At 66.6% G+C, this 25,195-nt stretch overlaps 6 protein-coding genes across 6 annotated transcripts; all 6 read left to right on the top strand.

Annotated features, from left to right (window-relative positions):
* Window positions 1–1,646: 1,646 nt before the first annotated feature.
* EMIHUDRAFT_59123 (hypothetical protein) lies at window positions 1,647–2,025 on the top strand (the record flags this gene model as incomplete). The annotated part of the gene is made up of 2 exons (XM_005782591.1): window positions 1,647–1,745; window positions 1,912–2,025. Coding segments are annotated over 2 exons (213 nt in total), but the record flags the coding sequence as incomplete, so codon positions are not given.
* Window positions 2,026–6,201: 4,176 nt separating this feature from the next.
* On the top strand, window positions 6,202–7,095 carry EMIHUDRAFT_233189 (hypothetical protein; the record flags this gene model as incomplete). Its single annotated transcript, XM_005782590.1, has 1 exon — window positions 6,202–7,095. The coding sequence occupies one exon, from the start codon at window positions 6,202–6,204 to the stop codon at window positions 7,093–7,095; it is 894 nt and encodes a 297-aa protein (XP_005782647.1).
* Window positions 7,096–8,569: 1,474 nt separating this feature from the next.
* EMIHUDRAFT_233188 (hypothetical protein) lies at window positions 8,570–12,033 on the top strand (the record flags this gene model as incomplete). The annotated part of the gene is made up of 4 exons (XM_005782589.1): window positions 8,570–9,406; window positions 9,486–11,191; window positions 11,786–11,850; window positions 11,939–12,033. 4 exons carry the CDS (start codon window positions 8,570–8,572, stop codon window positions 12,031–12,033), a joined length of 2,703 nt encoding a protein of 900 aa, XP_005782646.1.
* A 166-nt stretch (window positions 12,034–12,199) lies between these two features.
* EMIHUDRAFT_233187 (hypothetical protein) lies at window positions 12,200–13,168 on the top strand (the record flags this gene model as incomplete). The annotated part of the gene is made up of 2 exons (XM_005782588.1): window positions 12,200–12,538; window positions 12,650–13,168. 2 exons carry the CDS (start codon window positions 12,200–12,202, stop codon window positions 13,166–13,168), a joined length of 858 nt encoding a protein of 285 aa, XP_005782645.1.
* A 1,020-nt stretch (window positions 13,169–14,188) lies between these two features.
* On the top strand, window positions 14,189–16,938 carry EMIHUDRAFT_456646 (hypothetical protein). Its single transcript, XM_005782587.1, has 8 exons — window positions 14,189–14,339; window positions 14,409–14,562; window positions 14,776–15,008; window positions 15,182–15,231; window positions 15,591–15,738; window positions 15,836–15,889; window positions 16,171–16,335; window positions 16,515–16,938. Exons 1-8 carry the CDS (start codon window positions 14,214–14,216, stop codon window positions 16,818–16,820), a joined length of 1,236 nt encoding a protein of 411 aa, XP_005782644.1. The 5' UTR covers window positions 14,189–14,213; the 3' UTR covers window positions 16,821–16,938.
* Window positions 16,939–22,075: 5,137 nt separating this feature from the next.
* EMIHUDRAFT_113433 (hypothetical protein) lies at window positions 22,076–23,749 on the top strand (the record flags this gene model as incomplete). The annotated part of the gene is made up of 4 exons (XM_005782586.1): window positions 22,076–22,354; window positions 22,550–22,765; window positions 22,925–23,020; window positions 23,210–23,749. The coding sequence occupies 4 exons, from the start codon at window positions 22,076–22,078 to the stop codon at window positions 23,747–23,749; spliced, it is 1,131 nt and encodes a 376-aa protein (XP_005782643.1).
* Between the last annotated feature and the right edge of the window lie 1,446 nt (window positions 23,750–25,195).

The raw sequence follows: 25,195 nt of genomic DNA, 5'->3' as shown, positions 1-25,195 counted from the left end.
GGGGGGGGAACCCCCCCAACCCGGAATTTGCAAATTGGGCTTTGGGGGGCCCCCCCCCCCCCCCCCCCCCCCAACCACCAACACCACCCGCGTCTGGCGCCTCTTTGTCTCCAGCGCGTCGCAATCGCCTCGCGCCCCGTCACCTTGTCGCATCGCCCCGCAGGCGTACGCCGAGCGCGCGATCAAGCGGCAGCGAGGCGGCGCCGACGGTGAGGTGGGCAGCGGCGGCGAGGCCGACGAGGTGTCACACACATGCACGCACGCACGCACGCACACACACACACACACACACACACACACACACACACACACACACACACACACACACACACACACACACACACACACACACACACACACACACACACCTCCGCCACGTGCACTGAGCCTGCACCTTATGCCATGGGGCTCCTGCCTTTCGATAGACGTGGAGTCGCGAGGGTCGGTGGGTCGCTGGGCCCTTGGCCTTGCCCCGCCCTTGTGTGCGTGGAGACGTGTACCTTACCTTAGGTGTCTCACGAGGAGTTCGCACTCGGCCTCGCGATGATTGCGCGAGAGTTTGGCCGCCCGCAGCCGCACTGAGCGGCGCGGCGTCGGAGGGGCGCATCTGAAGTGGCGCTTGTGATTGCGTCCCGCCGCGTGTGTTATCTTGTGACTTGTAGTTGTACCGCGCACCGGCGCCCGCCGCCGAGTGGTACCGCGAGACGAGAGCTATTTCATGTATCAGGGCTTGGCGGTGGCCGGAAGAATTCTTTTCGTCCGGCCGACTACAGTCTACACGGTGAGCCATACCCCCTCCCGGGCCTTGGGGCGAGCCGCACAGCCGGCCTGGGTTCCAACTTTTTGCGGGGTATGGTATCGTGTACCCTCACGGCCCAAAGCGCAAAGGGGTGGGGGGGGGGTATGGTCTTGACCGCCCAAGACTAGCCCTACCATACCCCCAAGCAGGTCTGCCAGCAGGCGGGGGACCACACACACACGCTAGGTTGGGTTAGGTTACACGCGGGCATGTATGTAGGAAGGTGAAGAACAGCCAGGCTCGGACTGGACACCAACGCGGTATGGGTGGACGCTGGACAGATGATGACGACACGCACGAGCGGCACACAGACACAAACAGGCTCACAAGACACAAAGCGCGGGGCACCCCTTACGCCGCAAAAGTCCGAACCCTGCAACGCCGCATGGCAGGAACTCGCGGTGGTGCCGTTAACCCGCTTGAGCCGCTCCTCGCAAAGTACCGCACCATCCAGGGAGAGATCACCAAGCTGCAGACGGGCGCGTCGCAGGCGACGACCCAGGTCTGCGAGAATGAGCTGGTGCGCCGTGGAGGCTGTACACACGGGGCCGCCTCTCGCATTTGCGCCGATGCAGCAGCGGCCCTCTCGCCGCCCGCCGCCCGCGGCCCGTGGTCTGCTCGCCGCGCAAGCCGCGGCTGCCGTGTCGCGCCGCCGGCCGCGCTGCCTGCCGTGCCGCCGCCCTCTCCTTCGCCACCGTCCGGGCTTACGGCCCGCGCCACCGATGCCGCCGCCGCCGCTATCGCCGCCGCCCTCATCTCAACCGCCGCACTTACGGCCGCCGCCGCCCTCCGCCCTCGCGCCTCCACCTCGCCGCCTCTGCCACCACCATCACCGTCCGCCTCCCAGGTGCTCAAGGAGCTCGAGCTGTTGGAGGAGGACGCGCAGGTGTTCAAGCTCATCGGGCCGGTGCTAGTCAAGCAGGAGCTTGTCGAGGTCAAGTCGAACGTGCGCCGCCGCCCGCCGCCCTCCCACGCCGTCTCTGCCGCCGCCACCCCGCCGCCCCACGAAGGCTTGGCAGGTAGGCAGGTAGGTTTCTCCACACACAGTGGCTTGCAAGGGGGCAAGGGTGAGGACCCGGCGCAGGTGAACAAGCGGTCTCCTCCCGGCGCAGGTGAACAAGCGGATCGAGTACATCAAGGCGGACGCGACGAGGATCGAGCGGAGCCTGAAGGCCAAGAACGACGAGCAGAACACCGTCAAGGAGCAGATCCAGGCGTTGCAAAAGGGAAAATGAACAGCACTTTTACGTAGATCTAATAAATCGAAATCGTGCGCCTTCGAGCCCTCTCCACTCTTCCTGTGTTCCCTGACGCTCCTCGACCGGTCTCTGGCCGAGTTTTTTTGCGGTATCGTCCGCGGCGCGGGGGCCCGGCGGCCGGCGGCGTGCGGGCTGCGCCTGCAGCTGCACACGGCGCACTTGCGACTTGGGAGCACTTGGAGTGCAGTTTCGCGAGGCGGTTTTTGCGAGATATTTGCGTGCTCTACGTCGGGTGTAAAGTATAGAGGGTGTGGACCGTGAGTTGAGGAAATCCGGGGACGCGACCCACTTCGCCACAGACGGTTCCCGCGCCTCGCCGCAGTGTAGCCGTCTTTGTCCGGACGGGAGTGAAAAGTCCAACGCGCCGTCGTCGGTGGCCGGCGGCCCCGGATTTCGCCAAGCTCGGCGAACCTCGACAGCGCCTTCGGTGGCATGCAGCTCTTTGCGCCTGAAGCCTGGAGAGCAGCTCCTCTGCTGCTCACACACTCTGCATAGTTGGCAACAGCCTACTGTGCAGCTGCCACAGCTGTGACAGCGATGGGCTCGCCCTCACTGGTATGGGGTGCCTAACGTTAATTTGGGGCCTAACAGTTGCAGAAATCCTCAACGTTGTTCAAGTGTTCACCACAGCCCGTGCTGTTACTGTTGTTGCTGTTGTTCAAGCGGCCAGCAAGAGAAAATGGCCAAAAAAACGGGTCAAACTACCGTGTTTGTTATGACCCCCCCCAATGAACACACCGGTGAGGGTGGGCGAGACGATCGAGGGGTCCCGTACCATGCGGAATCGACCCTATCCGGTGCTCAAGTGCTCAAGGTAAAACCATGCTACCAGCGCTTGGTCACATCAGCCCTGAGGTCAGATCCTTCTCCTCTGTTGATGGTAACACTTGTCTACTCGCTGGAGCCGAGCAGGAGGGCCCGGCGCACAACCCCTGGTCAACTCACGGTCCACACCTCGTAGTACCATGCGGAATCGACCCTATGATCCACACACAATTAGGAGACGTACAATTAGAAATTTACAACAAAACTCCCTCGCACGACACTGGGCACGGGACTGGCGCGCACTGGCACTAACACAGGTACAATTAGAATTTTACAATTAGAAAGCGCGCCTCCCTCTCTCTCCCTTTACCCCGCCAGTAAGCTAAAAGTATGTACAATTTCCCAGTACTCACGCCGCGCGTAGGGCCCTTAGGGGCCTAGAGAACACAAGCCTCCCTTTTCTCCCAGAAAGCTAAAAGTCCGTAACGGTAAAATTTAGCTTTTGAAAAATAATTGCAAACTTACGTGATACGATACTCGTAGCAAGTTCGCGCGCGCGCACGCTCCTATATGTCGCATTGTGCGCCGCCCGACGCCTGTGAGTTTGATGCACTCCCCGGGTGGTCCATTGCGCGCACCAACAGCGTCCTCGGTGCGGGGTGCAACTTCTCGCGGCAACTCCAGCCGTGCAGCATGCGCTGCCGAATGCCTCGCACAACCCATGTGTGCCGCGGTCACTTGGGACAAGGAGCGGGCAACGTGCATTGGCCGAACGCACGGCGCGCCGCACGGTCTGTTCAGGCATGGACACTCTGCCATCACTCTGTGGAAGCAGCACCGCCGCTGGGCCTGCCAGGGCACGAGCCTGCAGGCAAGGCTGGATGCAGCGTGCGCAGCCAGGTGCCCCACAGCGTCGGTCGCCCGCAACATGCGAGCCATCGAGGACAAGTACGCGAACTCTGAGGACTTCCAGTGGGCGTGTGTACCGGCTCCCGTCACGAAGGGTGTCTTGCGGCTTGCGTGTGTCGATGACAAAGGTGGCGCCGCTCCTTGTACGACGCCGAAGAAGACGCAGCAGAGCGGGGTGTGCTGGAGCGTCAGCGGGAGATTGCACGACTTGCATCTGACTGGCTGCGGTGCACCCGTCTGCCTGGAGTCGCCGGGGGTTGGGCTGCCGTCGTCCCCGGCAGAGCGCGCATCGCGGCACGACGCGTACACCGTTTTGTCTAGCCGCCGCCACCGCCACCGCTTCCGGTGTGGCACAAACGGCAGAACGACGAGCGCATCGCAGCGCTCGAAGCTGCGGGCTACTTCAACTGCACGGCGCTCTACGACGAGTCCAAGGTGGTCGGCTCGTGCTCGGTCAACGAGCATCGGCGCGAGGCACGCCGCTGGCTGCACTACGTGTGGGGCCAGCGCAGCACCGCCGCGGTGCGGCCTGCTCGGCAGTGGTCGGCGGCAGCGCGCGCAGTCTCGTGGTAGGCGGCCCGCGGGAGCGAGGACGACGGCTTTGACCCGCACGAGTTCATTGACAGCGTCGTGCGGCTGCACGCCGGCAGGCAGCCGGTGGCGTCCCAGAAGCAGTCGGCACCTGCAACGGTGTCCTTCCTGGATGACTCGACCTTGAGACAGCAGACCGTGTCCCTGTGCTGCATGCTGCGTGCCGGCTGTGCGGCCGCCACCATCACCAACGGTGCCTTGGCTATGCGTGGCTGCTCGGCGAAAGTGACGAGGGCGGTACCGTTCGGTCACTTCGAGTGCGAAGTGCGGACGTTCGCTGGCGGGGACAACGCGGGGGAGCAGATGACGAGGGCGGCAGACACGCTGCGCAAGGACAGGCGCAAACAGGCGAAGGCGAACGGCGGCGCCGGCAGCGAGGGCTACTCCGTCGCCGCTCGGCCTGTGTCTATCTGAAGGAGTTACTTCCTGAAGTAACTACTTACTTCGAGAAGTAACTATCCCCGCCCCGCGCCTGCAATGGCCCCTAGCCCCCGCCCACAGCTCCCTAGACACAGGGCAGACCTGGACTGGAGCGGACCCGCTCCCTAATACTCCTCTGAGGAGTGGTGGTCACCGTCGGAGTCGGTGTAGGAGCTCCACCGCGCCCGCCGGGGCTTGTTCTTAGGACTTGTGTACGCCGGGCGTATCGTGCACTTGGTCGCGGAGGCGAAGGGACCTCCTGCGCTCCCCAGGCGGCCTCACCGGAGCCTGCGGCATGCTTGGGCCTGGCAGGGGACGGTGGGGGGTGCGCTCAGTACAGTCGGGGGCGCCTGCACCGCGTGAAGGCGTGAAAAAAGAAACGGAGCAATGCCGGAGATAATCATGCTCAAACTGTTGTCGGCGGGCGATGGCGCGATGGACTGAAACGGACGGCACGTCCCGGCTCGCGGCGCGCGGTGCATGATGTGAGCGCGTGCGGCAGAGGCGCGCCTTGAGGCGCGGCAGCGCCTTGCGGGGCTTCATGCTTCGCCTTCGATCGTGTCGTCACCATGTCGTTGACTCGCTGACCCGTGACAGCTTTGACTGCGACCGTGACCGGGTCGGGTCGAGCGTCAGATGCCCCCAAAGCGTGCAAAGGGAAAGAAGCCCGCTGCCGCCGCGGCGGCGCCGGGCCCAGCGGCGGCACTACTCGCAGCAGCAGCTTCCACAAGGCTGCAGTGGGCGCCGGCCCCAGGTGCAGCTGGCCCAAGCACGTTGCCGCCGCCGGTCGTGCAAGCGGAGTATGGAACCGCCGATGATGACCTCGTGCGGGTCGGCCCCCAGCTCGGTGTCGAGCTCCTCCCGCCGCATCGGCGCGGCGGCAGAGCCGCCCCAGCCGCTGCGCCTTCGCCTGCGGAGGCTCCTGCGGCGGCTGCACCTGCTGCTGCGGGTGAGCCCGACGACGACGAGCAGCCTGACGGCGCGCACATTCCAGACCTCGATGATGTCTTGGGCTGGGGGGGTGGCAAGGGTGTAGGAGGGCTCTCAGGAGACCGTTTGCCGGCAGCAGGGGGCGCGCGCTCGGCCGACATGTGCGCCAGAATGCCGCAGAAGTAACTATGAAGTAACTGTGTTTGGGCTGTCTCCCGGGCGTGTTTGAACCCTAATTGTCGGCCCCAGTGACCGGTCTAGAGGTCTGTGTGTGGCCTGGGGGGGCCAAACAATAAGGCGAGGGGTTCCTAGTAAGCGGTTGGGGGGTGCGAGCCCGTGCTATAGTGCAGTGAATACTTACTTCCTGAAGTAACTTCATCCTTCAGATAGACACCTGGTGTTCGATCGCATCACACGGCTGAACAGCACCCGGCGGTGCCGCGGCATGTGTTGGACTTGATCCGGAGGACGCCCACCGTGCTGGTGCTGAACATGGGTGCGTGGGAGTACGAGGACGGGTGCGACGACATGCACTCGACGCACGACTCGCTGTGCAACGGCACGCGCCCGTGGATCCTCGGCGGCTACGCGCTCAAGTGGCAGCTGCTGCTCGCGGCGGTCGAGCGAGTGTATGCGCCGCTCGCGCGCGACGAGCGTGGGCGCGCCGGCGCCCTCGTCGTGCTGCGCACCTCGCCGCCCCGCGACTTCCAGGGCAGCACGGCGCTGCGTGGCGGGCGGTGCGATAACACCAAGCCGCTGGCGGAAGCGGCGCTCGCGGCAGAGGAGAGCGCCGGCATCGGCCTGCGGTCCTCCGCCAGCAGCGGTGGCACAGCAAGCACGGGAATGCAGCTGAGCTCGATGCGCTACGCGGTGATGGCGCAGAACGGCATCCTGCTCGCCGCCGCCGCGGAGCGCTCCCGTCCGTACCTCCGAGTCCTCGACGCGTACGGCATTGCGCGGCGGCGTGCGGATGCCCACCCATCGACTGCGCCGCGCCACTTGCGCAGCCGAAGCGCGGGCGCGCTCGGCATCAACCAGGACTGTCAGCACTACTGCCTGCCGGGCATCCCGGACGTGTGGAACGGCCGACTTTTGCGGCTGATCTCGCACCAAGCGTCGTCGGCCACCACGGCCGCAGGGGCTCGCCAGCCCTCCAGCTTTGGTGGCGGCGCCAGCGACTCGTCTTTCGAGGCGCTCGGGGAGCCGCTGCCCATCCTGCGCAGATGGAACTTTGCGCTGCCAGGCGGAGAGCCGTTCGTGCAGTTGGTCCAACGCCGTCGTCGGCTGCCTGAGCGTGCGACGCTGGCGCTCAAGCTCGGCGCAGGGTCGGCCTGGAGCGACGAGCCGCCTACGCATCTGTCGTGCGACTTGCCACGCGAGCTGCGGTCGAGGGGGGCAAGCTTGCTCGGATTCTGCAATTAGGGCCACATCGCTCGTCATCAGCGTGTTGCCCCCGAAATTCCTCCCCTCGAGGGCAATCCAAATTGAGTGTTACTACTCCCCGATGGTTGGAGGATCTATCTGTGTGTACTCCTCGAGATCTCTCCCAATCTGCCCTCCGATTAGCTTAATCGGAAATTTGGTGCTAGTAGAGACTAGTAGAGCCGGAGCCCCGTTTCACCGCACTGCTGGTGCTGGCGGCTCGTTGTGCGAGTATATGGGCCACGATGTCTCAAATATGAGGGGTTTTGACTCCTACCAGCTCCTGACGCTATCCCTGGCAGCTCTAATGGCCAGGATCAGTAGTGTTGTGATAGAGGGTGCCCATACTAGCGCAGGAGCTGCCACACTCGCCCGGACCGTCCCCTTCTGGGGCCGGTTCCGCAGCCCGCGAGAGCAGCCGACCGCGGGGCTGTGCCGCGGGTGCCTACTGCCGAGTGCCACAAACACTGCGCCGTCCCGCCATCACCTACAGGCTGTCTTGTGTGATGGTTGGGATGTCCAAACGCCACCATCTTGGCTCTTGCGACCTCAAACCCGCGAGCTGTATGGGTGGTCCTGACGTCGACAGACGCCCGATGACCACGGTGAAGCTGAGCCGGAACGCGTCGACAAGTCTCGTCTGAGCCCGTGGCGGTCGCCGGCTGAGTCGCCGTACACGGGCCGGTACCTCAGGCGTCACCTCCGCAGCCTCAGGTCTCACACTCCATCACCTCCGCCGGGACGCCGTCGGTGGCACATTCGGCGGCGAGTTTGTGGCAGCTCCACAGCAAGCGCGGCGTCGAGCCTACTCACTCCCGTTGGTTCGGCACACTCGGTGGGGTCCACCGAGTGTGCCGAACGCGCGAGCGGTGCGTCCTGGCAGCCCGCGCAGGCTGCGGAGCTGCCACAAACTCGAGACACGCTTTTTGGGACATTTTCGACGCTTTTGGCCCATATACTCGCACAACATGCCTGCTGCGCGGCGCGCGGTGCCGCTCCGGGGGCCCCCGCGCCCCCCAGAGGGGGGGGGGGGGGGGCAGTGCTTGCCATTTACTGGTATAGCCCACCAGAACAATCAAACACTCTACGGCCAAAACAATCAAACGGTGGTAAGATTTACCACTGAGCAAAATCTGACAAAAATCGGAGAATTCGGCAAAATACCGGGTATTTCCCAGGTATACCCTCGAACAGGCAGGCAAGCAGGCAGGCAGGCGCGAGCTGGGATATCCCTAACTTTCTTTCTCCCCCGTCGTGCGATGCGAGGGAGGGAGGGGGGAGGGAGTTGGTTGACGGTTGTGCGTGCGTAACTTTTTTGTCTCGCGAGTTCGCTAATCACGGACATGGACTGGCTTCACACCTGTTTACCGGCGCACGTACTACAGTTTTAGTACGGCAACGAGAGCAAGAACTCATCCGAGGAGGACGTACGAATCCCCCCCGTGAAGATCCGCCGATCGTGCCCGCCTCGCCGATGCCATCCGCCGGCTCCAAGAAGCTGCTGGCGGACGGGCTGCAGAAGCTGGCGCGCATCGCGCAGTCGTGCGAGCCGGTCCTCTTCCTCTCCACGAAGATGTACCTCCGGGCGCAGTGGCTCTGCAGCATGGCGGTGCGCGATGCAGAGTGCCGCTGGCCGGCGGAGTGGAAGTGGCAGGCGACGGACGGCGCCGCTGCGACGCCGGTGGCAGCGCGAGACGAGGCGTGGCTCGCGGCCTGGCTGGTGAGCCGGTGCGGGCCCGCCGACCCGGGCGAGGTTGCCTTCCTGCAGTACACCTCCGGCTCAACCGGCCACCCAAAGGGCGTGATGGTCGGCACGCGCAACGTGCTCGCCAACGTCGACGCGATCGCGCAGATGCGGCTCTGCCACGCCGAGATGGGCTCGGTCGGCGTGGAGCGGGTCGGCGTCTGCTCGTGGCTGCCGCAGTACCACGATATGGGCCTGATCGGCGGCTGCCTCGCTGCTGCGGTGCGCGGCTGGCGCGCCGACCTGACCTCGCCCTTCACCTTCTTGCAGCGGCCGCTGGTCTGGCTGCAGATGTTTACGCGCCTCAAGGCGACGCACCTGGTCTGGTGCACGGCGCCCAACTTTGGGTACGCATTGTGTGTGCGCCGCATCAAGGGCGACGCGCTCTCGAAGCTGTCGCTCTCGCACTGGCTCATCGCGATGAATGGCGCCGAGCCGATCCGCGCTCAGACGATCCAGGACTTCTCGGCGCGCTTCGCCGCTTGCGGCTTCGACCCGCGGGCGTGGGCTCCGGTGTTCGGGCTCGCCGAGAACTGCCTCTACTGCTGCGGCCGCGCCGAGGAGACGGTCATCCTGCGCGTCGATCGAGCCAGGCTGGGCGTGGGCGACCGGCCGATGCCTCAGAGCGGTCCGGGCGACGCGGCAGCAGCACATGTATGTCACTCAGTGGGAGGCGCAGGACGCCGCCGCTTGCGACGACCACGCCGCCTCGCTTGCGTTGACTGGCAGCGAGGCCAACCTCGGCGAGCGATCCGGCGAGCACGGCGTGGCCGATACCTCGCACGCGTCGCGGAGTCTTCTTCTGTTCTCGCTGCCGCTGGGCAGTCCTCCCGGCACCGGCGTGCTCCCCGCCCTCGATGTCGCCTTTGACATCGTCAAGCAGCAGCTTAGCTCGCGGCCCATCTCGGCCTTTCTGCTCACCGCGGGGACGCAATACGCAACCACCACGACAGCCGCGCGCCCAGCGCACGGCGGCCTGATGGGCCTGGCGCGCACCGTCCGGTCGGAGCAGCCGTCGGCTCGCATCTCGAGCATCGACGTCTCCGCAGCCAGTCACACATCTGTCGAGGAGGCGCTTGCGCTAGGGATATGCAGCACCTGGAGTGGCGAGCAGATCGAGGTCGAGGTGGCCGTGGGCAAAAGGCTCCGTCGCGTGCCGCGCCTCGCTGAGGCGGCCTTGTCGAACACAGGGCCAATCCGGCTGCACTTCGACGCTCGCGGCGCAATCAGCAATCTCCGTATCGCGCCGCAGGACGAGATGCCTGCGCTCGAGCATCGACAGGCAGATCTGAGCGTGCGTGCGGTCGGCCTCAACTTTCGCGACGTGCTCAACGTGCTCGGGGCCTACCCCGGCGACCCTGGGCCTCCTGGGTCTGACTGCGCTGCGACGGTCGCCGCCCTCAGCGGCACCTTTGCGCACCTGCAGATCGGCGACGCTGTGCTCGGCCATGCGGCCACGGGCTCCCTCGCGTCAGTCGCACGCACTGACGGCCGCCTCGCTGCATCGATCGACGAGTCGCTCTCGTTCGAGCAGGCGTGCACGCTGCCGACGACGTGGTGCACCGTCCACATGTCACTTCTCGCGGCGAGGCCGGCGGCTGGGCACGGCGTGCTGCTGCATGCCGGCGCGGGCGGCGTCGGCCTTGCCGCAGGGGAGTACTCGCACTGGCTTGGCGCCCGTGTCACGGCCAGCGTCGGGCGGCCGTACAAGCACTTCTACCTGCATCGCATGGGCCTCGCCGGCCGCACCGTCAGCTCCCGCGACGGAGGCGCCTTCGCGCTCGGCGCGTCGAGGCTGCTCGGCGCAGCTCGGCTGCGCTTCACGCTCAACAGCCTGTCGGCGGACTTCATCGCGTGCTCCTTCTCCCTGCTGCGGCAGGACGGCTGGCTGTGCGAGATCGGCAAGCGGGCGGTGTGGAGCTACGAGCGGCTCGCGTCGGCGTCCCTGTCTCGGTACGTGGCGATCGCGCTCGACTCGACCATCGAGCAGGCGCCAACTTGGATGACGAGCACGCTTCAGATCCTCTCAGCGCGCGCCGCGGGCAACGTTCTGCACGGCCTGCCGCTGCAGACCTTCGAGATGGAGCGGGGGCTGCATGCTGCCTTTCGCACGCTGCAGGGCGGCACCAACACGGGCAAGGTGGTGGTTCGCATCCCGAAGGCGGCGCCGATGCCGCCGCGAGGGGCCCATTTGCTCTCGGGCGGCACGGGCGGCCTCGGCCTCGTCACGGGCAGGTGGCTCGGCGAGCGCGGCGCTGCGTCAGTCGTGCTCGCGGCCCGAGGCGGAAGGGTGGCTGCCGTCGAGGGCGAGAGGCTGAAGAAGTTGGCGAGGTGCGACTTCAGCGTGGCCAAGTGCGACGCGGCAGAGCCGGCGGACACGGCTCGACTAGTCGGTCGCATCTTGGGCAGAGGCACCGCGATGGCGGGCGTGTGGCACGCGGCGGGCGTGCTGTCGGACGGGCTGCTGCGTGCGCAGACGGCCGCCACCGTGAAGCGCGTCTTCGCGCCAAAGGCGTTTGGTGGCTGGGCACTGCACGCGGCCACTTTGGCCTCGCCGCTCGACGCATGCGTGCTCTTTTCCTCCATCGCTGCCCTCCTCGGCGCGACGGCCCAGTCCAACTACGCCGCCGCCAATACCACCCTCGACTCGCTCGGAGGCGCCAGGCGCATGCGCGGCCTAATCGCCTCGTCGGTGCAGTGGGGCCCCTGGGCCGATGTGGGCATGGCGGCCGATGCGTCCGTGAACGCGCGCATCCAGGCGATGGGCATCGGGCTGATTGGCCTCGCCGAGGGGACGCTCACCTTCCAGGCGACGCTGCTGCCGCAAGCGCCTTCCATCATCGCGCTGTGGGTGGTCAAGTGGTCCAGGTTCCTCGGGCTGATGAGCGAGGTGCCGGCGCAGTTTAGCATCGATGGAGCAAGCTGCTCGCTGCCGACTTCACTGAGTAAGATGCCGTCAGCGCCCGAGTGCGCGCCCAAGTACGTGGGTGGGGTCAACTCGTTTGGCTACAGTGGCACGATTGTGCATTGCGAGCTTGCGTCGCTCCCTGGCGTTCCACCGTCCCCGCAGTCCCTGGCAGGGCCGCGATACGTGCGCAGGCGCTACATGGCAGACGGTGAACGAGCTAGCGTGCGGGGACAGCGGCATTGTGCACGGAGCTAAGTGCATTGCCGTTCTTAACGGAGTCGCTTAGGCGGCTCCGGTGGTGTGCCGGTGATAGTACTAGCACGCGCCAGTTCGCACCTGTGTCGAGCCTGTGTGCTGTGAGAGAGAGTCGCGTTGTTTAAATTCTTTTCCGTCGCGCCCTAAATGCTTGAATCAGTTGCGTCTTGGCTCCTCGCACGAGCAGGCTGCACAAAATGCTTCGCCGGCCGGGTTTGCTGCGCTCCTTGCGCCTCTCCCGCGCCCTGTCGACGAGGCCGCAGCTTTTAATCACGGGCGCTACAGGGCTGGTCGGCCAGCGGGTGTGCGACCAGCTGGAGGCGCAGGGCATCGCTCTGCGCCGGTGCGACCGGCCGCCCAGCCAGGACGGCAACTACGTGCAGTGCGACCTGGCGGACGCCGCGGCGCTGCGGGAGGCTTGCCGCGACTGCGACGCGGTGGTGCATCTGGGCGGCGTCTCTGGTCCCGGCTGCGTGTTCGAACCCCCGGTGGATGCGGGCTGCGTGGCCGCTACCAACGTCATCGGCACCATGAACGTGCTCGAGGCGGCCCGGGCGGCGGGCGCGAGGCGGGTCGTATTTGCTTCCAGTGTGTGGGTCTACTGCCCGCTGCCTGGGGACCCCGCAGAGCCCACCCGGCTGTGCGAGGAGAGTCCGGTGAACGCAGTGGACACTTACGCCGCCTCCAAGATAGCCGGCGAGCAGCTTTGTAGGGCATACGCGGCGGAGGGCCTGGTGGACACCGTCAGCCTACGACTCGGATGGGTGTACGGGCCTGGCAGGACCACCGGGTGTGACGTCCGGGGCTTGCTCCAAGGGGAGCCTTCCAGCCTCGACCCAGCGCACGCTCGCAACTACATCTATGTCGATGATGCCGCCACTGCCCTCATCTCGGCAGCGGTCCGGCCGGACCCCTTTGCAGGGATGGCTGTGAATGTGAGTGGTGAGTACGTGGCGCATCAAGAGGTTGAGCAGGCCGTCGAGTCTTTAGGATGCGCCGTGGAGCGGCAGCATGCGGCTGCACCGGACCCTTTAGTGGGCAAGATGGACCTCACCAGAGCCGCCGCCGAGTTGGACTGGCGGCCCCGGATCAAGATTGAGGAGGGCGTGAGCAAATATGCGAAACACCTTGGCGTGTTTGCTTCGAGGCGTCGGACGCCGATCTAATCGATGGGCCGTGCGCGGGCCCGGTAATTAGGCAACCTTGGCATGACCTTGCCCGAGTTCGGGGCCAGCGCTGGGTTCCGCAGCTGCGCGTGCAGCGAGGCGCCCCCCCGTGATATCACCCTCGTCGAGGCGAGGCTGCAGCTCGCCGTCTTTCTCGGAGCCCGGCGTGGCGGGTCCCGGCTCAATGAGGTGATTAGACGTGTTTCGTTTTGATCGGCGATTCGTTTCAAATAATTACGTACACATAGTATTACTTTGTTTACCGCTTCAAGCGAATCGGGACCTCGGACCAGCGAGCCCGCGATTCGCGAGTGGCGAGTGCACCAATTTCAAAACGCCTTAAACGGAGGAGCAGGGTTCGTGATTAAGGTCCCCCGGGCCATCTGAGCCATAGACCGATGCCTAGTATCCAACCAGCATAATTAACTTTAAAAAGAATTTCCCAATCAAATCTTCAAATAATTTAATCAATATTTTTTTACCCGCCGGACCTTCATAGTTAACCGTTCGCGCTTCTCTTCCATGATCGGCCATATCACCGTGGGTCACCGCTTCCCATCTGAACAGCGAAGTTAAGCACGGTCGAGCTCAGGTAGTACTTCCATCCGGGAGGGGGAGGGAAGGCTGAGTGCTGATCATTTTTATGCCCCTGACCTCCATATTTTTCTTGCGGACGCGTCGCGTCTCTCCTCTCTGGCCCCCGCAGCGTGGCTCTTTCGTACCACAGTGATGCCGCAGGAGGCCGGCCTGTGGGTGGGCCGCATCACGCACGACCCTCGACCCGTGGCCGCTGCCGTCTGCCGCCTGGCCTTTTCGACGGCCGCCGCCGCCGCCGCCGTAGCACCGGCGCGTCCCCGTCATGCCGTCATTCTTTCTTGGGATGTGTTTGTTATGACCCCCCCCCCCCCCCCTTCCCCAATACACTAGCGAGGACGATCGAGGGATCCCGTACCACGCGGAATCGACCCTATCCAGTGCTCAAGTGCTCAAGTCCGGGTCCCGCTGCTTGCTCGAGATCAGCTGCTGTCGGCATCGTGCACCTCCGATGGCAGCCTCTCTCGCGATCGCAGCGACCGCCTTTGCTGCGCCCTCCCGCCCTGCGGTCGGCGCGGAGCGCGCCGGCGTGCAGATGAGCGGCGTGGCTCGCAATGCCAACTTTGGCAAGCTGCAGGTCCGCATACGCCCGTCGCCTCCTCGCGCGGCCGAAGAGAGAGCCTCACGCCCGCCTCGCGCCTGCCAGGCGGGCTACCTATTCCCCGAGATTGGGCGGCGGCGGAGCGCGTACCTCGCCGCCAACCCGGACGCCAACATCATCTCGCTCGGGATCGGCGACACGACGCAGCCGGTGCCGTCGCACATCCTCTCTGGCCTCGTCGCCGGCGCCTCCAAACTTGGTGAGCGCGCGCGAGCCGCGATTCCCGCGCGCCCCGCGCAGGGGCGCGGTCCTTGACGCACGAGCGCGCGCGGCACGCGACATGCTCCTGCCGCCGCCCCCGCGCCTCCTCTGCTCTCATCTGCACTCTCCGGCCCGCTCGCTCCGCCGCCTCGCGCCTGCGCCAGCCGCACCACTCAAGCCGGGCCGCCGCGGCTGTCTGCACGCGGCGCAGGCACCAAGGAGGGCTACTCTGGCTACGGCGCCGAGCAGGGGATGGGGCCCCTCCGCGAGAAGATCGCGTCTGCTCTCTACGACGGCAAAGTCGACGCGGCGGAGGTCTTTGTCTCGGACGGCTCAAAGTGCGACATCGGCCGGCTGCAGATGATGTTTGGCTCGGGCGTGACGAGCGCCGTGCAGGACCCGTCGTACCCCGTCTACGTCGACACCTCCGTCATCATGGGCCAGGTCCGCTCCCACTGCCCACGAGACGCCATCGTCACAGGTCGATCGTCACAAGTCCACGCCGCAGCTGCGCTGCAGCGTCCGCCCACCGCCCACCGGCGCTCGAGACGTGGCGCCTCGTCGCCCTCTCGCCGAGACGCCGCCTCTGAGCGGCACCTCCCTCCGCCGCCGCCCAGACGGCGGAGATGGACGCCACGAGCAAGCAGTACGGCAACATCGTGTACATGCACTGCCAGCCTAGATGCCCTCTCTCTCTCTCTCTCTAGATGAGCGGGGGGCGGAAGACGCCTTCTCTGGCCTTCCCGACTCGCCGAACACGAGATCAACCGAGCTCGCACGAGAGCTCGCACGAGATCGCACAAGATCACCTCGAGATCACCTCGAGATCACCTCGAGATCACCCGAGATCACCCGAGATCACCCGAGATCACGGGACGCTGGCCTTCCTTTCTCGAGAGGACACGCAGTTGGCGGTGCTCCGCCGTGCGCACTGCACACTCGCACCCCGTGTGTTCACGCGCTGCTCCGAGTACGCGGCACGAGACCGTACCGCCCTGACGCCGTCGACCAGCTCCGTGTCCGCAGGCCCTGCAGCCCGTCCAACAACTTCTTCCCCGACCTCTCCTCCACGCCTCGCGCGGACGTGGTCTACTTTTGCTCGCCAAACAACCCGACGGGCGCCGCGGCCTCCCGCGAGCAGCTGCAGCAGCTCGTCGACTGGTGCAACAAGCAGGCGTGCCGCCACCCTCCCCTCCTCCACCCTCGCCGCCGCCACCCTCTTCCCAGCCGCCGCCCTCCCCGCCGCCCTACGTCGGGTGCTTCTTTTGTAGGGCTCGATCCTCGTCTTCGACGCCGCGTACGCGCCCTTCATCCGCTCCGCCGACGTGCCCAAGTCAATCTTCGAGATTGAGGGCCGCGATGCCACCACGCCAACGCCTCCGCTGCCCCCCCCCCCGCCATTCCACCCATTCCACACCACCCCCCCTCCCTCGCACCCCCCCCCCCCTCGCCTCCACTGCCATTGCCTCCTCTCTCTCCGCCGCCGCCAGCCCAGCCCGCCTCACGCTGCCGCTCGCCCCGCGCTCGCGACTCCCCGCGCTCGCCTCCCTCTCACTGCGGCTGCTCCTCCCTCGCCTCATTAGGCGCGCGCACGTGCGCGATCGAGGTCAACTCCTTCTCAAAGTACGCCGGCTTCACGGGCGTGCGGCTGGGCTGGACCGTCGTGCCAAAGGAGCTCGTCTGGGCCGACGGCTCCTCCGTCGCCGCCGATTTCAACCGCATCATGTGCACCGTCTTCAACGGCGACTCGAGCGTGCTGCGCGCCGGTTTTGTTCTGTTTTAGGTGCGGGCGCGACGTGCTTTCTTTTTTGTAGGCGCCTCGAACGTGGTGCAGTCGGGCGCGATGGCGTGCCTCGACAAGGACGGACTCGCCGAGATCCAGGCGAGCTATAGCCGGACTCTAGAGGCGAGGTCGACCGGGGCTGACCGCGGAAGACGGCGGCTGCGCAGGTGCTCATCGACTACTACATGGAGAACGCGGCGATGCTGCGGCAGACGATGCTTGACATCGGCCTCAAGGTGCACGGCGGGACGGACGCGCCGTACGTCTTTGTCGACCTCGAGGGCAAGCCCTCGTGGGACATGTTCTCCAAGATTCTCGAGGAGGCGCAGGTCGTGACCATCCCGGGCGCCGGGTTCGGCCCCGGCGGCGAGGGCTTCCTCCGCCTCTCCGCGTTTGCGCCGCGCGAGGCGTGCGAGGAGGCGTGCACGCGCCTGCGCACGGCGATGAAGCCCGACGCGGTGCCCGCCGCGTGAGCGCGGCCCGCGGGGAAGGACGCCCACCGACAGCGTCCCGGCGGCAGCGTCCCGGCGACAGCCGCCGCGCGCGAGGGCGAGCCGGCACACCACCAGAAAGAAAGAAAGAAAGAAAACAGGCAACCCAAGGGAGGGATGGGAGAACGGCACGCCGCCACCACACAGGGATAGGCACACCACCACGGGGTAGAGGTAAGGAGAAGGGAAATTTCTCCACACACACAAAAAGTGGTGGGAGATACCCTCATGCCCGCCTCGCGCTCCCGCGCCAACGCCGCGCGCCGCACGCCGCCGTCGCCGCCGTCTGCTGACAGCGCGCCGGGTGGTGAATTCCCGAAGAACGTCCTCAAGGCGGTGAAAGACGGCCGCTTGGGAACAGTGCGATCGTGGCTGAATGAAGGCGGGAAGGCCGACACTCTCTTCGATGCTGAAGGTGAGGGCGGCGGCGGTAAGATTCCATGCACCCTGCTGATGTTCGCCGCACGGAACGGGCACGCGCAGATTGTCGAGCTCCTCCTGAATCGTGGCGCAGACATCAACCTGCAAACCAGTTGCGGCACCACTGCGCTGAACACTGCAGCCAACGGCGGCCGCGAGCGAATGGTGGACTTGCTGCTGCAGCACGGAGCGGAGATCAACCTGCAGAACAGCTTCGGTGGCACCGCGCTGATGTACGCCGCCAGCTACGGCCACGAGCGGGTGGTCGATCTGCTGCTGCGGCGTGGCGCGGAGATCGACCTGCAAGACAAGAACGGTGGCACCGCACTGATTATCGCCACTTTCTACGGCCGCCCCGCCGTCGTGCTCCGCCTTCTTCGGGCGGGCGCGGACATGACGTTGCGCGATGCGGCGGGCGCGACGGCGCTGCAGTTGGCCAAGGAGAAGGGCCACGCCGAGTGCGTCCAGGCCTTCAAGACGTACCTCGGGGAGGTGGCTGCGCGCCGGAGCAAGGCGCCGTCGGCCGAGGCAGGCGGCGCAGGCGCGGCGGGTGCGAGTGCCGCGGCCTCTGCTTCGAGCGGCGAGGGAGGCGCGGAGGCCAAGCCGAGCAGCGGCGGTGCGGTGCCAGAGGAGGTTGTGGACGCGGCTGAGGACGGCGACGAGGCGGTTGTGCTGGCGTGGCTCGACGGTGGCGGGCGGGTCGACGCGGCGTTCGAGTACGTCTTTTCGAGCGGCCCTGTGAGCGGCATGACGCTGCTTTTGCTCGCAATGACGCGTGGCCGCGAGGGGCTGGCCGAGGCGCTGCTCCAGCGCGGCGCGGATGTCTTGTTGCAGACCAGCAGTGGCGCCACCGCGCTAAGTCTCGCCGCCGCGAATGGCCGCGAGAAGCTGGTCGAGTTGGCGTTGCAGCACGGCGCGGAGATCAATCTTCAGTCCAACAACGGCTACACCGCACTGAGTTTGGCCGCTTACCACGGCCACCCCGCCGCCCTTCTCTGCCTGCTGCGGGCGGGCGCAGACGTGACGCTGTGCAGTGCAGATGGTCGTGCCAAGAAGCAGATGGTCGTGCAGCTTGCCAAGAAGCAGGGCCACACCGAGTGCGTGCGCGCCCTCGCGGAGCATGCGGCGGCGGAGAAGGCGGCGGAGAAGGCGGCGGCGGAGGCGGCGTGGGCCGCGGGCGCGGCGGAGAGGGCGGCGCAGAGGGCGGCGGAGGAGAAGGAGGCGGCGCGGCACGCTGAGGAGCTGCTGGCGGAGGTCGAGGCGGAGAAGCGCGCCAAGGGCAAGAAGGGCAAGAAGAAGAAGAAGAAGAAGGGCGGCGGGGCGGGCAGGACGGGGCCGTCGCAGGAGCCCGAGGAGGGCATCGAGGCGCCGTCGGAGGCAGACGCAGCCGAGGCGGCGAAGAAGGCCGAGGAGGCGAGGATCCTCCGGCTTCTCGAGACGCTCACCGAGGAGAGGATGCGGTTCGGCATCATGGCGGAGAGCCAGGCCGCGGCGTCGGCCGAGGTGGCCGAAGCGGCACGCTTGGACGCTGAGGCGGACGAGGCGGAGGAGGAGGCGGAGGCGGAGCAGGAGGCCGAGGCGGCGGCCGTGGCGGCGCTGGCTGTGGCCGAGGCTGCACGGGCGGAGTCCAGGGCGGCGCAGGCGGAGGCCAGGGCGGCGCTGGACGAGGCCAAGGCGGCGATGGAGGAGGCCACGGCGGCGCGTGAGGGGCGCGAGGCGGCCCTCGAGGAGGCGGCGGCCGCTGCAGAGGCGCGGCGTGCTGCTGCAGCCGCTGCGATGGCCAGGGCGACCGCGGCCAGGATGGCAGCGGAGGCGGCCCAGCGCTCATAGCGCGAGCTGCTCAGAAGAAGCGCGTGGCCACCACCCTGCGGACTCTCTCTCTGGGTGAAGCTTGGGAGCTTCCGTCGAGGACACGCTCGCCGGAGGGTCATCATGCACTGAGATGTGTGCGTGGGCGTTGTCGCTGTTTGTTTGAGACGTCGGTGGAGGTCAGAGCGGGGGGGGGGGGGGGGGGCGGGGGGGCGAACCCGGGCCCGCGGCCGAGCTGGCTGCAGCCGGCGCGGTGCTCGGCGGGTGGAGTGCGCGATTTGCATGACCGCGACGTGCGTTCCGCAAATTGCAATATTAAATCCGTTACAACAAAAATGTGGCCGGGCGGTAAAACATTGCCGGCACGCTTCTTCACACATGACGAGGCGCTAGACACTCTCGGGGCACAGGGGAGGAACAAGCCCGCGTCTGCGCGCCAGTGCGTGGCCGAGCGAGGCGAAGCCGCGGTGCGAGGGCTCGCACTAAGCGACCCTCGCACTGCGGGCCGATAGCCTCGCCCGCCCCGCTGTGGCATCACTACTACCTCCACACGCTAGAGGGGCCAAAGCCAGGCAGCGGCAACGCCGTCGTCACAGCGTCGCGGCGCCGCCGATGCCGAGCGGCGCGGGCGCGGCGGGCTGGCGCGGCGCCGCCGCAAAGGCGGTGGCGGGGTCGGCCCACGGGTCGCGCAGCGGCCCGTTGCCCAACGATGCGATCGGCAGCGGCGCCGCGCCCGCAGCTCGTCGAAATCGGAGCCCGGCGCCTTGCTCACGTCGAGGTCGCGGAAAGGAGCATGCAGCTGGCGCATGGGCCCGGCGACGAGCGCCCACGTGCCAATCCACGCCGGCTCGCGGATGTCGACGGCGCTGGTGAGGCCCATGCCGCCCATCTTGACGGGCAGGCGCGCCTGCTTGCACGCGCGCGCTCCCAGCACGTGCCGGCGGCGCCGACCCGCGCCCCGCCGACGAGCTTGTATAGCGCCGTGTCAATATCAGCTCGTCGTGCCTCTCAGCGGCCGGGAGGGTGACCGACGGCGGCATGGCGCGAAGGAAGAAGGTGAGCGTCGTGTTGCTGCAGAAGCGCAGCAGGACCTGCGTCACCTGCTGCGCCGTGTGGATCTCCTTCTTGTCGCGCAGCTTGAGGATGCCCTCGAGCGGTTTGAGCGCCCTCTCGACTCTCGCCACGAGCTCCGTCTTCCGCCATTCGTCGTCGCCGAGGTACGCCCCGAGCACCCGGATGCCTCGCAGGGTGCCGCCCGCGTACTTGCCATCGGGAGGCGCCGCCGGCGTGCCCCTCACGCTCGGGTAGTCGCGCACCGCCTCGAGCGACGCGGGGTCGGGAGCCCAGATCTGACGCTTGCTGACGTTGCTCTTCACCCCGCTCCACTTCTGAGCGAGGGCGTCGCCTTCGAGCATCGCCTCGAGCGCGGGCCTCGGCGCGTCCGCGACGTAGGTGTCATCCATGGAGGGCTGGTCCCCATTCCCAGCAGGCGGACGGGTTGCACACCTGCATCTCGAGCAGCGTCCAGTGGTAGCCGATGGCGAAGAGGAACGGTCCGAGCGGGTCCCCCTGCGCGCATCCCTCGGCCGACATGAAGACGTTGCCGTCGCCGTCTCGCGCCTCCTCGTTGAAGAGGAAGAGGCGGCGCGGGACCTTGTACCACAGCGCCACCGTGGGGATGAGCTCGGGGTACCAGCGACGCAGGCCAGCGAAGATGGCCTCTCGTGAGATGGAGTTGAAGCCGTTCTTGACTTCTTGTCGTCCGAGGCGACGGCGTGGCCCGGGTTGCGCCGCAGGTGCTCTGACAGAAGCTGCACGGCGACCTCGGCGCCGCCTGTGCAAGCCCCACGCCAACCTGTAGAGGGACGTTGCAGGCCTTGACACGCGCCTCCGCCTCCTCCTCCGACATGCCCAGGCCGCCTTCCGCGAGCGGGCGGCGGCAGATTTCGCGCATGTCGTCGACGATGAGGCGGCGCGAGTCGGCGGTGCGGCCGGTGAGCAGGTCGCACATGTCAGAGCTGCGGTGTTTCATGAGGACCCGGTTGGCGAGGCGGCGGATGGCTGCAGGGATGCCGATGGGGCGGGTGCCGGTGACGTTGCCCTTGTCGTCTCGCTTCTCGATCCCGAGCAGCTGGAGGTCGCCCCAGAGCGCGGCGGCTGACGGCTACCGCAGCCGACAAGCATGCAGGGGCCGATGCCGGCCGGAAAGCCGTACCCGTGTCCCGTACTGTAGCAGCCCACCGACGGCGCGGGATCAAGGCTATCCGCCGCTCACGCCAGCGGACGGCCACCATCGGTGTTTTTGGCTTCGCCACCGTCCAAGGCGTGCGCGCTGCGCCATGCGCTCCCGCCGGCATCGAGCGAGCCACGTGATCGACCGAGCGGCTTGCTGTGTGGACGCCTTCTTTGTGGCTCTCGTCGAGAGCGTTTTGCGTCCCGGCGGGTGGGAGAATATAAAGTATGTGTCGTCTGTTGTGTCACATCGGTCTTGATAACACGCACGGTCGATCCGTCGATGCAGAGGGTGGCGTTCGCGTTCGGGCCACCCTCTGCTGGAATGGCGCCGGTGGTGTAGTTTCCGACTCGGCCGGTGAGGACGACCTCGGCGCACGCATCTGCCCGCGCGGGCAGCAGCGACAGCAGGGCGGTGGCAGCGCTGGGAAACCGCATTCTGTGCCGGCTTTCGGGAAGTCTAATACGAGCTCTTAGCGCCAAAGGTTCTGGTAGTCGGCCGTCCAGTGGAGGCGGTCACTCGCTGGCTCGGGTGCATGGCCAAGCCTTCGAACGTTGCCCGTCAAAAGAACGCGGCGCCCGCGGGGCTGGGGGAGGCCCGCGGCGGCCCTCTCCCATCGCCACCCGCACCATCGCCACCATCGCCCATGCCGCCGCCGCCACCCCATGCTACCAGCCGTTCACAACAAACAGTCGCTCGCGACGTCCCAAGAAATCACAACGCAGTAAAAGTTTGGCCACGAAGGCGGCAGCCTCGTACCTACGTTCCCGGCCACATGCGAGCGCTTGGAGACCCGCCGCCGCCCTGCCCGGCGTCAACCACTGTCAGCAACTGCCGTCTGCTCGGCAGCGCCGCCGACGCATGCGACTACCGTGGCAACGTGAGCATCACCAAGAGCGGGCTGACCTGTCAGCTGTGGAGCGAGCATGTGCCGCACAATCACACGCACGTGACAGAGGAGGTGTACCCTGCGGCTGGAATCGAGGAGCACAACTTTTGCCGCAACCCAGACCGCAGTGAGCCCACGGCGTGGTGCTACACCACCGACCCCGATGTGCGTTGGGAGGAGCGTGACCTAGCTGCTGTAAGGAATCTGCTATCTCCGTTCTCTGACGCTGGCCCGCGGCCCACGCTTGGTGCACTCGGTGCATTCAGTGAAGCAGCCATACACGACTCTGTGAGATTGTATGCACGCAAAACCTCACCGCCGCCCCAGAACTGCGACTTGAGGTGAGGTTTTTCTTCCCAGGACTGCGACATCCCCCTCTGCAGGGAGGAGGGCTCGGCGGCGTTGGTATCGCCCTCACCGTCGCCCGATTCCTCGCTTGCGCCGCTGCCCGATGCATCACCGTCGCCGCTGCCCAGCCCTCTGCCAACGGCGTCGATGCACTGCGATGACCTGGGCTCCGAGGCGGAATGCGCCGCCTCCGACCCCACGCTGCACTGCGAGTGGCATGAGGACGAGGTCTGGCCATGTAGAGAAACCTTCGTACGGCAGATCCCGCAGCGTAGAATGGCGCAGCCTAGCACTGCCACGGAACCAGACGGCCAATAACCTGTGAGCCTGCCTTCGCTCGCGGCTCACAACAGCTGGACCCCCCCCCCCCCCCCCGCCCCCCCAAAGGTCGCGTGCCTGCATCACGAGGAGCACTGCGAAGAGCTCGGCACCGAGAGCGACTGCGCCACGGCGGCCAACCTTCATTGTGAGTGGGATGCGGCGGTGGAAGCCTGCTTGCATCAGCTAGAGTCTTCGGAAGCGTCGCCGTCGCCCTCTCCAGATGCCTCACCGTCGCCATCGCCCGACGCCTTGCCCTCACCATTGCCCGATGCCTCGCCCTCGCCGACCGCGCCGCCGCATGCGTTGATGCCACCACCGTTCCCGCCTACGGCAGCCCCCGAGTGCGCGCAGCCCTGTCCCACGAGCATCAGCCCCGCCGCCACTTGCGCGACCTTCGCCGCCATCCAGTCGTGCGGGATGACCCACGCCAATCTCGGCTGCAACTGCACCGGCTGCTGCATCGCGGACCCGGCGCCTCCGCCACTCCCGCCGCTCCCGCCGTCGCCTGCGGCGCCGCCACCTCCGCCGCCGCCGTCGGCTCCGCCGCCCTCTCCTCCCACGCCCCCGCCACCCTCGACGCCGCCCTCACCGCCGGCGCCACCGCCGGCACCGCCCTCCTCGCCGCCGTCTGGCCTGGGCATCATCGCCGATGGGATCGGGCAGGTGGTGGCCGGCGGCGAGGAGTTTGTGAGGGAGCATCCGGCCGAGTCTGGTGGCGTCATCGGTTTCCTCGTGTTGATGCTCGTCGCCATCGCGGGCTGCTGCCTCTGGCGGCGGCACAAGAGCAAGGCAGCAAAGCAGGCTGACCTAAGGCAGAGAGAGTTCCGCTTCGACCAGGAGCTCGCATCCTCGCAGGCGACGCAAACAGCGGCGGGCCCCGCCTACGCCTGAGGGAAGATTGAAAGGGATCGACGCGCGCGGCATGTGGAGCTCTGAGAGCTCCAAAGCAAGCCGAGCCACACAGGTCCGACGCCAGCGCGCGGCGTCGGGTGTGTGGTCTGTCTTGAGTCTGTAGTACGTCCCGTGCACTCGTGTCCGCTGACGGGTAACGCGGCTCTGAGCTCTGTGCGTCGTGTCGAGTGTCCGCGTCCGGTCGAATGAGGTCCCGGCGTCCCGCTAGGATTAGCTTTGCTCGCGAGCCCGGATCCCGATCATCCGGCCCGCTGGGTGCGCTTCTTAGCGGTTAGCTCCCCCGGCCCCGGATAGAAGGCGGATGTGAGGACCTACGAGTGACTAGGTCCAGCCCTGGGTGGCGCAGGTTGTGACATTTGGCGATTCCGCGAGTTACTGGGCCCCTGAGCCGCTACCCGTGTGCGATTTTTTGTGGCCCGGGCATGATACTGATAGTAAACGGGTCAGAACGCCGCGCGGCCAAACACAGGCTCTACACAGCCCCCCACACACGCGCCCGCCATAGCTCCTGGAGAGCATGCGCGAGTGACGCGCTGCAAGCCGCGAGAGTGGCGTCAGAGGCAGGAACGACGTGCTCTTCCGCTGCACCTCGCAGCTGCACCGAGTGTGCTCGCAGTGTATGCCACGGCCGCCGCCTGCGGCATTGCTCTCGTGTGCAGCTAGGCGACGCAGGTCCATCAGCAGGGCTCATCCAATGCGAGCGCACATTGTGCGTAGCGCGGGCAGGTGGCAGTGCACGGCCGCACACCGGCTGTGGCGGCTCGTATGCCCCCGGCAGTGCTGCTAGTCATTAACTTGCGTATTAGGGCCGCAGCAGACTGCTGTGGCAGCAGCACCAGCAGCAGCCTGCTGCTGCCTGATTCAGTCAAGCCAGCGGTGCAGCGAGGCATGCAGAATTCGCGCGCTTTGGTACCTCCTGAGGCTGAGCGCGCTTCAGACCCGGTGACCGGAGTTGGATGGTTCGATGGAGCTCGCCCGAGCTCCATCGAACCATCCATGGCCGGACGACGGCGGAGCGTGTGAGGTAGCGAGCGGAGAGATGTACCCAAGGGCCCCCGCGCTCCCCCAGAGCCCCCCCAGCCCCACCCGCACACCCGCGACCCGGGCGCCGCAGGCGGCAGCTAGCGGCTAGCGCAGGCCAGCCGCAGGCCACTGGCCAGGGCCGCGCAGGGGGCCGTCGCGCGGGTCGGGCCACGCTGCCCCCCCCGTGATTTTCCCGTGATTTTGCATTATATTCAAACTCAAACGACAAAACACACGTCGACAAGGGCGAGCGCAGTCAGCGCAGGACGCGGAGAGCGGCGTGGGCCCCAGCGGCAGCGCGCGCCCCCACAGCCCACTTTCCCCGCCAGCCCTCTCGCAGAGCAGCGCTGCATGCGACTCATACGCGAGCAGCAGGGGGGGGGGGGGGGGTCCTAGGCGGAG

Source organism: Emiliania huxleyi, assembly GCF_000372725.1.
Source record: "Emiliania huxleyi CCMP1516 chromosome Unknown EMIHUscaffold_189, whole genome shotgun sequence".
Lineage (NCBI taxonomy): Eukaryota > Haptophyta > Isochrysidales > Noelaerhabdaceae > Emiliania > Emiliania huxleyi.
The sequence above is the reverse complement of the archived record's forward strand: the minus strand, read 5'-3'. Positions and strand labels throughout refer to the sequence as shown.